General features: G+C 37.1%; 1 protein-coding gene across 26 annotated transcripts in view; it reads left to right on the forward strand.

Moving 5' to 3' along the window:
• RIMS2 (regulating synaptic membrane exocytosis 2) overlaps positions 1–12,477 on the forward strand; it is a gene marked incomplete at its 5' end in the record, with an annotated part of 447,679 nt that overhangs the window by 136,123 nt on the left and 299,079 nt on the right. For 10 of the 26 annotated variants that reach the window (XM_082754471.1, XM_082754475.1, XM_082754469.1 and 7 more), the window contains one exon: positions 1,436–1,557. The exons of the other annotated variants lie outside the window; for them this stretch is intronic. In XM_082754471.1, the coding sequence (XP_082610597.1) occupies positions 1,436–1,557 (122 nt within the window). Of the gene's footprint in view, positions 1–1,435; positions 1,558–12,477 lie in introns of those variants that run through there. 26 annotated transcript variants of the gene reach the window in all.

Here is a 12,477-nt window from a genome sequence, read left to right on the forward strand (position 1 = left end):
GTACTCCATTCAGAGCACATCAAAACAACACTTTAATTAGCTGGAAGGTTGCTTATTCCCCATATCTTCTGGGATTAAAATCGCTTTCAGTGGAAGAGCTTTAATAATGGCCCTCATTTTATGTTGGTTTATTTAGAGATTTTGTAATTAGTGCTAAGATGTTAAAAGCTGCGCATAGTAAATAAGATATTCTAAGGCAAATCTTTTTAATTGTTGTTTTTCAATTTGATGATAGAATATATTCTGTCATGTTATGTAACGTTACCCTCTAATCTGGCACAAGTATTGAAAGGAAAAAGGAAAATATGCTCTGAGCCAGGGGTACTTGGTTTCTCTAGGTTCAGTAGTATTCACCATGCATATTCTGCTGCAGGATTTTGCTGTGGGCCTCAGTTAAAAATCTGCTTCTGCTTCTTGCTCTTTGACTTCTCCTGTACGTGCACCAGCTCCTAAGACGGGGGGGTTGCCTGGAAGTAGGCAGGTACGGAGCACCCAGAGATGCCACTGATTGTGCTCAGTTCTAGCATGGTTGATGCTGTGCAATGAACTTTTAAAAGGTGCTAAGGGCTTCTAATTTTGAAGTGTTTTAATATATATAAAATGCAACAACTCCTTTTGGTAATTTTTCAGTGATAAATCATTGCCTTGATGCTGCATGTGCAGTACCTAGCAGAGCAGTTGCGTATAAGATGCATACTGTGTGCTTCAGCCATGAATTGGTCCTACATTTAAATGTTTGCAATGAAAAACCTGTTATCTCATGTGAGGTACAGTATAGCCTTCCCGGTGAGACACAAGGTCTGTCATTACGGCCTCAGCTACATGTTATTTATTATGTAAAAATATTTTTTGAGTGGTCTGTCTGTCCTGTACAGCTGCCTTTACATTAAAAAAAAAAAAAAAAAAATCGACTTACATACACGGCCACTGGTGTTAGTCATTTTTACAGGGGAGGGAAGGAGGAGGGGAAGATGCAGAAATCCTCCTCCTCTTAGACAGTAGTAACAGTGTGAGGATGCCTTGTCCTCATTTTTATTACTTCTGAGATTTTATTGCTGGCAGCCAGATGTGCTGAAACTCCTGACGACAGCATCTATTCACTGCGTGTTTTTAATAGGCTTAGAGAAATATGAGTAGAGTACATGAAAGCAGCTCAGCTTCACACTTCAGCTGGGAATGCCCAAAAAGCTTACTGCTGTTTAGAATTCTTGCTACAGTCAGGAGAAAGCCGCACGGGTACTAAATCTTCTACGACTGAATTAGAAGAATAATGACTGTACAATTAACTATCAGCCCCTGCTCATTTAGGCACAGTTTTTACAGAGACCAGGAGAAATATGGAACTTGATTGGCATGTTTGCATTTGATGGTGTGTGCAAAATAGATGACTTTTAAGACAGGTGGTGAAGAAAAATAGAAGGGAAGGAAAGAGAAAATGCAATTTGAGACACTGCGCCAGGTCTGCAATTCTGTTTTATCTCATTTTCATGGGGTTTTCTCATCCCCTCCAAATATTTTACAAAATGATCTTTTTGGACAGACGCTGAACAACACTAGGTAAGTAGAAATGAAACATGTTTCCCTTACCATTTCTGTGCTTGTGCTGATAGCAATCTATTTGCATGTTTTGCAGTGCGATACCTTTCTAATTGCACTCTTAAATATTAACATTTTTATGGTGGCAGTGACTCTCTTCTGTTGGTGCTTTTATGTTTTATGTAAGGATTTGAATGAGAAGTCAGTCTGCAGAAATAAAACCAGCACAGATAGAATAAAATATTTAAGATGGGTATGTATCTTCCAAATACATTAGCTGCCATTAGGAGCTCGCATTATTAGCTCTAATCCTTAAAGCATATTAAATAATCATAAACAAATTTGCCTGGGAAAATGATTTCTGTGTGGATGTGGCAGTGAAAGGATTAAATGCTCAGCGATGTGCCTGTTTAACCAAATATAATTTGTTGGGAGATGTAAATTAGGAGCCCTGCATACCATTTGCAACACAGGCAGACAGCAGTTCCTTATTTTTAGAAGACTTTGATGCTGTGTGCGATGCTTGTCACTAATGGCTTTAACTAGCCAAATTACAGCTGGTCAGGGGATGCTTTGCAGTAGGTCGGTCAGCTCTGTAGGCTACCCTTTAGCTGTTGTTTTGTGGAAATTCAAAGCGATGGGGAGAAGTTGTTGTTTATTTGTGGGAGATGGTTATTAAATTGGCTGCTCAGTTTTATTTCTGAGAGGAAACTGAATTCATAGCAACTCATTTTTGTTGCATTCAGTGAAGATAATGTTGTAATGCCGGTGTTGAGAACTTTTTCATACTGCTTTTAAATATTAACAGAAAAAAACGATTAAGAAATGTATCTAAAAGCCTGTGAGTGCAGACTGGGGAGAAGAGGAAGCCTGTAGTTTTTTGTAAAGATAGTGCACTGATGGAAACATTCTGGAAAAAGCATGGAAGTAATATTGCAGAGACTGTACCCAGCATTTTAATCTTCCTCTCTGTATCTGTGGGAGAAATCCCTTTTAAATGAGGTATCCTTGCTTCAATACAATGATATCTGTATTTAATACTTCAGAAAACTGTTATTTCCCAGAGCATTGTTCTAAGGATTCTATCCCTTACTCCTGATGTTTCTTTTATCAATATTTTAATATTTATTTAATGTTAGTGCTTTCAAGTTCTTGTACCTTGGCTGTGAATTTCTATTTAGGCATGCAGAATGGGGGAGGCAGCTTTAGTAATCACAATCAGTTTAGTGAATTAAGATTCTTTTAGATATAGCTGAAATCTGTAGTCGGTGGGATTTTCCTTACCTCCCTTTAGTGTGCTGTGAAATCTTTGAAGCTCAACAAAATGGAGCAATAATTCATGTATTATCAGCTGTGATTGTAAAGCAGTGCATATTTCCAAGTGCACAGTTTCAGGCCTGCAGCAACCAACAAAGCCCTTAGCAACTGTTCCAGACATCTACAAACCGATTCCTGGTTCTCTGTATCTGTTTTTACAGATCAAAGTGCCTGCTTTTTGCAGATCAAGGTGCATGCTTCTTCTTAATTTTGTGCAGACACGTCTGCGTACTGCTTTTAGGTGTGTATTTTGTTGTAAGTCTCATGCAAAAGCTGCAAATGATAGCAGTTTCCAATCAAAAGGCATCAGAGGAATATTTGATTGCATTTGTTGTGCCTGAGATTTAGAATTACATTTATTCTAGAAGATCGGCAAAGAAGAAAGAATTACTGGAAACCCAGCCTCTCACCCGGTATGGGCTGTCAGGTTTAGGATGAGAATATTTCTACATTTATAAGGAGCTGTTTAATGATTTTCTGGGTACCAGTGCAAAGCATTGTGCAATTTTTTAACAAAATGCAGCAGTAACCATGGTAGACAAGTCATGCTTTCTGTGTTATTTAAACTTTTTTATTAGTTGGAAGTTATTTAAACTTACGGGGTAAAGAGGTTCTTTCTAAATTCGGAATAAGTATTTTAAATTTGGTCATGATAAAAGGGCTTTGAAGAAGTCACATATTGAGTAGTCACTAAAAGTCTTTCCTACATTTATTTTGGAGGGTACTCCTTGTTATTGTCTTACTCATTAAAAATTACATTTTAATTTTTCTAATTACATCAATGTAGTGTGTATTTTAGGTAGATTTTTCACTGAGTTTTGCATTATTAAGGTACCATACTTGCTAAAACCCGATTGTTTGTGCATCAGAACTGTAGCAAGGAAAACAAAAATATCTACAGCATGTACAAGATTGTGCTTTACCAACGTATAATGTGGTCTGTCTCTTTGGGCTTTGAAGTTAAATATTTATTCAGATTATAAAGCCTCTTTTGTGCTTTTTCAGTTTTATTTTCAGTCTGTTTTTATATGTAAAAAGTAAAAGTTGGAGTCCAGAACGATAACAGCTGACATTAAGCACAAAATGATTAACTGCTGGTATACAAAGCAATAATGGGAAGAAAACAGGTTTACACATACTAACAGCATAGCAGGTAATAAAATATTAAGAAGAGTCATAGGGGAATAGGTAGTCTGCATATGATTGTAACTGAAAATGCATTCCTATTAATTTTCACATGATCTATATTCTTAAGAGTTCTCCTGAAGTTTAGATGTGCTGTGATTTTGGCTTTGGAAAACCAGTTATCATGGCCTCGGTGTTCTGGTATTATACCAAACATTAGCAGGAATATATATTAAGCTGCTTTTTTGTCATTTTACAAAGAAACCTTACATGAGTTGGCTTTTTATTGCATGTTCTTTGTGTTACAGTAGCTGGTGTGAGAGGACCCAAATGACACTGAACTCCTCATGAGTTAGATTGATTTTACCATCGAAATAGTTTTAGTTAGCCTCTGCTAACAGCTTCAGCTGGAGGAATATTGCAGTTCGGTTTTCAGTAAGATGCTGTTGTGGGTGTAAAAGGGCGAGCTTTACGGGCTCTTCCTCCTGGTCCTGCATGTCTCCTGTCCCACATTACCAGCTCTGGCCAGCTGAAGCAGTACGTGCTAGGAGTTCACTTCAAAATCGTGTTTCACCTACCTTGTGAGTGCAGTGCTATTTCCCCTGCAATAGGTTGCTTTCTGCTGGAAAATTATTAGAATTACCTCGTGTTAGGAAATCAGTAGAATTGTTTTGTATTCTTGGCATTTGGCAAACAGCAAGCTTGGGGAATGAAGTCTTCATGTGTCTGGGAAAGAAAGGGTGGGGAAAGAAATCGGGAGACTTTTCTTTTGATTCTGAAAGCGTACCAAGTGCTTACATTACATTCAAATTGCTCAGCAGCATCTAAAGGAGCTCCAGATTTTTGAACTCTTAATTTCTTTCTGATGATGTTAGCTGTCATTCACATGAGTAAAGACAATGAGATAAAGTTTTTGAATGTCTTTAAAAGCCTTTAATTATCAGATATGTTGGATATTCTGATCGTCATTCTTCATTTAGAGTTCAGGGTACAAATACTGTGCTGTCAGATGCTTTATTTGTAGCAGCACGCTTTGAGAAGTCACAGTTGCTTTGGGCAATATTCAGATTAACACATCACTGCATTATGGCGAGTATCTTTTGTGACTAAAATTGATACAAATGGCACGGAGGAGTATCAGTCCAATTTTACCATTGCAGTATATATTAGCAGGGCTTTTTCTGAGAATGGAAAGCAGGGGATTTACTTAAATCTAGTTTGTCCCACAACATGTTAATATTTTTTTTGTTACAGCCATGTGAAGGTGAATTTGTTGTATAGGTTGGCCACACAGGGGCATAAGATAACTTATATATTCTGCCCCAAGTACCAGTACCAAGGTTGTTCTCACCACAAATTCTATGTACAGCAGAGGCTCGGGAATGGTCCATGCTTTGAAATTAGATGCACCTAGTTTAAAAAAGTAGACTATATTTTATTTCATTAAATTTAAACTCATTATTTTTAGAGATTCTTAAGTGTTTACGCTTTTTGAACTCCTCGGTAAGCATCTTTTAAATAAGTATGCTGATTTTCAAAAGGTTACTAAAATAACTAATATATCACCCTATTTATGAAACCAGATACTTACACAGAAAATAAGATTCTAACAGAAAACTCTTACTTATTTTCATTATTTAATTTTCTGTTTTCTTTCCTGAAGATACCTATGAGCTATTTACTGATGCTCCATTTTATAGTTAAGCCATCACATGATGTCAAGAATTACTGGCACAGACATTTGTTATTCATCATGGTGCAATTAATGATTACTTTGACATTGAAGGAAAAAGATCATTTTCTATTCCCTGTTGGGAAATGATTTTGTGGAGATATTTCTGCAGAACAGATTTTTAATTTTCCTGACTGTATAGGTTCAACAAAGCATGGGGTTTGCAATAATTTTAAGGGTATGTTGCATTTACACATATTTCTAGTCCAAGAGTCAAGGATAAAAACACAGCGATGACATTTGAACTGAGTCTATTGTCCATTTTCTGACATACGGTACTGAGTAATAACTGCAACTGCCTCCCTCCCATTCAGAATGGAGCTTTCCCATAACTACCTTTAACTATGTTGTTTGTTGGGATGTTCACTTCCCTACTAGATACATATAAACCCATCTTAAACCATTTCCTGAATTTTTCAGCTGATGTGCTTCATCAGTTGAAAAGCCATGTGATACTAGAAAGAAATCCAGAACATTTATCTGTATTCCTTTTCTTTATATATTTTTTTTTCCTTGACGAGTCAAAGGCATAGCAAAGCTATTTTTCCCCGGTTCCTAACAGTGTGTTACATCAGACACAATCAGGATTCCAAAACTAAGCTAATGCCACCCCTACATCTCTGCATTACTTCAGAGAGGTTAACCATGTCATATGATCAACAATCGTTTTTCACCTAAAATTGGAGTCGTGAACCATATTGAGGTGAACGCCTATGCATATATTTAAACTTCTATAAACACAAGGTGAAGACTGGCTGGATCAAGAGGTTGTATATAAGACATAGACAACAGGTTGCATATAAAAGACAGAAAGAAACTGTTACGACTCTCTTTCCTGGTATTCCATGAAAAGCAGCTGTCAGAATAAGGAGAACCTTTTAAATTCCTCTTTTTCCTGTAACCCGTTTAAAAATTCCAAGCTTTTGGATTACAAAAAAGCCCACTACCACAGCAACCCAATGAAGTAGAGCAGACAGCAGGGGTGAGGGAGCTCAGTGGTGAAATTAGTGACCACATTTGGACTTCTTTGCACCTTTGCCATGCGTCCTCACAGAGCACTCCATGTGCTCTTTGAGCTGTGAACAAGTATATTGAACACCATCCATCCTTTGGCCCTTAATTTTCTACTTTGGGAGAAAGTGGGGCAAGCAGCACGAGTATATTAGTTTCCTCCTTCTCATCTTTCTGTTTCCCATGCAAGAAGAAACTGAACATGCCCTGAAGCTATTTCTTTTTGGGAAGAAGTTCTGTATTGCATCCTGTCTTGGCAGCTGTTAATTTTTTTGGGACTTGTTTTTTAAATCCTTTTTTTTTCTGGGGAAAAAAATCAGTCAGAGAGAGAAAAGTAAGAGAGAGATTTCCTTAGAGAACCATCTCCCTTCCTATCTCTTCCAGCTCTGGAGAGAGCTACCTTCTGTTACTTCCACCTCAGTTGCTGCAGATTTAATAAAGTGACATATGCTTCCTCTGTGCATCTCACAGAGCTGGGGATATTTGCAGCCGTAACAGGTTTCTCTCTATTCTCTTTGTGCATCAGCTACTGTTACATGAGGATGCTAAGAATATCCTACCTGGTATGTGGTTGCAACTTCCCACCAGGAAGAAAAAAAGAGGAGGGGTCAAATGTGGACAATTGACCACAATCCAGTTAGTATGTTACATTTTTGAATTTAAATCACCCTAAATTTGGAACCAATTACGTATGTCTTAAAACTTATGGATATTTAACCAGGATGAGAGCATTAGAAATCTAAGCTATATTTGATGAGAACATATGAGAAGAATCCCTCTCCATTCTTGAATAACTCAGATAATTCCTGTAATTCCTAACACCATCCTCATGAGGTGTGGGTATTATCTTCTTCCAGAAGAAGAAAAGGTAGATGCCATGATATTAAAAAATGACTGGTGATTTTGTCTGCATGACTTGAAACATTTTAAAGAGATCTGTTTAAAGAGCCCAGTAGTTTATGAAAAGTGCATGTTCTGACAGACATCTAGAAATCAAAATTTCTAGCTATGGACCTTTATGGGATACTAGACGCATTTGGTGGTGGATTGAGCTGTGGTGACTGCCACTAATGGTATGATCTTACCCTTCCTTGGGTGTTGTAGAAGTGCCCTGGGTGGTTTGTGAGTCTGTTCCACGGCGCCTTGGGTTCCTTTGGCATTCTGGTATGAGGCAAAGGCAACATGCCAGACCATACACTCAGATGCATATTCATAAATATTTCCATTTTCCCACCTGTACAGTCAAAAACCCCTGGTAAGATCCTAAGCCAGGCCTCCATTGCTCAGTACCAGGTATGTCAGAAGAACAATCATTGAGGCCCTCACCTTTTGTTTTCACTCCTTTCTTTATTGTTTTAGCTTTTTTCCTTTCAGGCCAGTCAGTGAGTTAAATCACCTGCACATTCATGGCCCAACGGGCCTACCCATGGCAACATTCATTTACCCTGTCGGGAACTGTACTTATAATGAATTCTGGAAACATGGTGCTTCAAAAAGAAATCTTCTGATTACAACTAAGATATATCCATGTGCTCCTTGGTAGAGGCCCTTTGCCAGCTGTTCTGTGGCCTCTGCCGGCTCCTGGCAGTGGCGAGGAGGAGGTAGGCCGCTTCTCTGGTGTGGGCCCTCCTCCTGGTCTGCTTCTTGAAGTGTTTTTTTCTGTTTTTGATCTTGGCACAGTGTGGTTCTGGGTAGGAAGAGAATTAGAAGGGTGACCAATCTTATTTAAACCTCTTGAATACGGTCTCAACTGAGAGATGGACAGAATAACACAATAAATGTGGAAACTTTGGATATATGGTCTAGATAAACGAGGATGGAAGAGAGCAGTATTGCAGCTCTTCCTGCCTTCCCACTGAGGCAGGGCTAACCTTCCAGCTGCTAACTATGGACAGAGCAGCCCTTTAGATCCCCCAGGAGTACACACTTGGTAGAACGAAGGTTTATTTAGAGAAAATACCAGGTTTCGAAACAGTTCCAAAAAGATTGGTAGCTAGGCTTCAGGTGGTTCATAATGTTCTGATAAAAGGGATAATAAAAAATAATATTGGTCCTTGATAAACTGTGAAATCTGAGGTGAGTTAGCAGTATCGTTTTAACCCTACCCTTAGATAGGATGCTTGAAGCAGAAGTTTGAAATATTTCAAGCCCTTGGCTTCACTTCAGCTTGTGCTGAACAACAGGGAGGCAAAACCCTTTTCCCTTAACCCTGACAAAAAATAACTGCGAGAATCAGAAATGACATAAAAATTTTGCATGTTGGAGAATTTTGTCCCAAATTTGTCTAAGTATGGCATGGATTACAGATTTAGTAGTTGAAATATAAACTTGTATTGGTTTTAGAACAAGAATTGGGTTGGATTTATCTTACTGAAGTCAGTGAATTTGCATACTGTCTTTATTTATAAGGCTGAAATAGATCTCGATTAATACACCCTATCCTACTTGCAACTTTTGACATATCTGTCTGATGAAGATACACTTCCAAGTCCTATCTTCTGGTATTCAGAAGTTACACTTCCAAGTCCTATCTTCTGGTATTCAAGATAATTTTTTATCATGAAACTTAATATTTTTAAGAACTTAGTTTGTAGTTCATGCCTTTTAGAGTGTAACAGCCATTAATGTTATAATCTGAACAATAACCTTTTTTTGTTAAAAGGTGCACAAGACTAAGCTGACAGGCAAGGAAATGCAATTTCCTTGTTAACTGCTTCATAATATTTATCTTTCTAAATCTGTAAAGTAATATATGAAGTTGCTAAGAAATACTCTAAACCAAAGAAGTTTAGTATGTGGTTCAGCTATTATGCACCAAAGAGGGGGCCTCTTAGCGTGTATTATGCATGTGTATTTGTAAGTGACAAATATTGCATTATTAAATAAATGACAAGTGAGAAAACTTGATACAAATTTGAATATTTTTTTCTCTGTAATGCATTCAAAATACTATTTTTGAAGTGTTGATTATAACACTATTAAAAGATGGCCCCAGATTTTCAAGATGAAATACACACCAATTATTGATTCCTTATCTCAGTTCTGCAAAATTTAGTTGCAAGTATAGATACACAAACGTAATAAAAAAAATCTAAAATAGCTTCAAAAAAAATGGCTGAAACCACAAGCATAAAATCTCCTCTCCCAACCTACCCTCTCCTCTTCTATATACCAATGTTTCTCTTTGCATTCCTTGATTTTCCTAGCATTATTTTTTATGTTGTTGCTCCTGCGTCTTCAGATTGCACTCACAGCGAGTGCATTTTGTGTGGATGTTGAGAACCCAGGGGCAGGCAGCGTTCCGTTCACTTGACAGCTTCCATTTTTCACTGCTGTTGGTGGCATTGTTCTGCTGTAAAATTACATGAAAATGTGTTTTTTTAAAGAAGACCCAAATTTTACAGCTCTTCTGTATCACAGTGACTCTACCACTGTGCCTGACCATTATTCAAATAACTTATAATAAATGCCTCTAATGCCCTATTTTCAAGAACTTTTCCAATAGAACCTACTTCATCTAACTGTTACAGTTTTGCAAGTTTTGGAGAAGTGTCAGGAAGGACAGAAAAGATTTTAAAAAGCAACAAGAATGATGGCTATAAAACCACAGCAATTCAAATAATTTACATGCAGAAAAGCTTGTGATTAGTGTAGATCGTTAATGGTAAAGTATGCTCATTCATAGCACAAAGCACAATCATGGCGCATAAGGAGTACCTGTAATGATATTTCAAATCTCCTATTTTAGACTACAGCATGAGAAGAAGGTGTCAGCATCATTTGGTCAAAGAACTGGGGGTGCAGAGATCTGAATTCTGCACCTGCCACCATCAACATTTCCTTTGCAGTGCCAGGAGAATAATATGAACTTCCCTGCTGGAGTTTTCTGGTATATATTTCCTATTCAATATGTCATGGGCAGACTGAAGTTTAGTTTATAATTTTTCGCAAAGTGTGATGCTGGATGTGCATGTATACACAAATGAGAGATCAAAGGCAATTTTCATTCTCTTTTCTACGAATTTAGGTTCACCTTTGGATTTCAGGCCATGTGACAGAATAGCTTGAATATCTTAAGAGATGCCCAAGGATTTTGTGGCATACCCTTCACTTGCACTGAGGACGCCCTCAGTCATACCAGCTGCAAATTGCATCATATTGCTAACTACATTATTTCCTTAGATAGTCAGCTACACAGCTGCTGTGTCTTCATCATGGTGATTTTTCATCTTGGGATGGGTCTTTCAGAGTGTTCTCAATTAATTCAAGAACTGAACATAATTTCTCAGTTCTGCAAGCATATATTTATATACATATAAATATGTAAATGTATATACATGTAAATAAATACATACAATTCTGCAAGCATATATTTATATACATATAAAGCAAATATATTCGTGTTTGCATGGAAATAGTGAGTGTGATGATGTTGGGCAATGTGTTTGATAATAGTTGCTAAGTGTAATGGAGACTCTAAAAAGCTGGGTAACTGTACAAGCTGCTCAGAGGTTCTGTTTATAAGATTGCACTGGTGTACAGAAATACCTTCTCCTCCTGTGAACCACAAAAAATAAAAATAAAAATAAAATCACTGATATGCAGTGGCTGTTGCTGATGGTAAGCTCGGAAGAACCCGTGGACCTTGATTTTTGTGGGTTTTATTGCAGTTCCATGGAACTAATGCAGTGGGGTCTGTTCTGGATTCTGGTCTGTTGATGTAATCCATTGCGAATATGTCTGTATTTTAGAGTTCACAGATAAATATAGAAATAAATGCAGTTGAGAAATGTGAACATTTCCTACTAACCTTTAATTGGGAAACCTTTTGAATAATCATTAGTGTTTAAATGCTGTTTCAATAATGACTTTTCTACTGAAGCTATGCAGGGTACATTAATCAGAATTTCATGTTGGTTACATACGAGTGATATCTAATCTGTTCTTGTGTCATACATAGAAAATCTGCTGCATATATTCACCTTTGATTGGAGAAAGTGGATATTAAAACAATAGTTTTGGTCAGATTGGGAATGAATTTTGGATCTACCGTTGCTTCAGCTGAAGATTAGCTAAGTAAAAAGGAGAAAAAATGTTTTTCTTAAGTAGGTCTTTGGCAATGCATCAGCTCTGCTTGAATTCTGGGAGTTTCATTATAACAATTTCAAATTTGGAGCGATGTGTTAGTGCATGATACATTTTTTCTCCAGAAAATAATGTTAGTTCATTGTAATTGCCAAGAAAATGTGTGGAAAAAGTACACTGAACTCTGAGGAGTGTGACAGTGTGGCGATAAGATAGGAAACAGTTTATCATATAGACCTACTCATTGCAGTGTGTTATTTCTGTCCCTTGCCTATCTGTATTTTTTCTTTCCCTGTTTCAGTTCTCTCCCCTGACAAGAAAATGCTGCAAAATAATATAATTTCAGTCATACATCAGGCATTCCACATGTAATGTAAAGTTTAAACTATGGCAATAGAGTAGTTGTTAATTTTTCGTTATCTCCATGTACCTAAATAACACGTTTCAGAAACTTTTTTTTTTTTCCCCTACATATTACTCTATGGGGGGATAAGTTTTGTTCTATTTCAAAACGAAGCACTTCGTTAAAAATTCAGCATCTTTCCCTATCCATATCAATGCCTAAAAACAAATGATTTATCTTTGCTTTAGTTTTTCAAATGGTTTTGCACTAGCAAGATTGGTGACATTTTTTTTTTTTTTCCCAGAATAGAACACATTAAGTTATATAA

Source organism: Aythya marila (assembly GCF_965140915.1).
Source record: "Aythya marila genome assembly, chromosome: 2".
NCBI classification, from domain to species: domain Eukaryota; kingdom Metazoa; phylum Chordata; class Aves; order Anseriformes; family Anatidae; genus Aythya; species Aythya marila.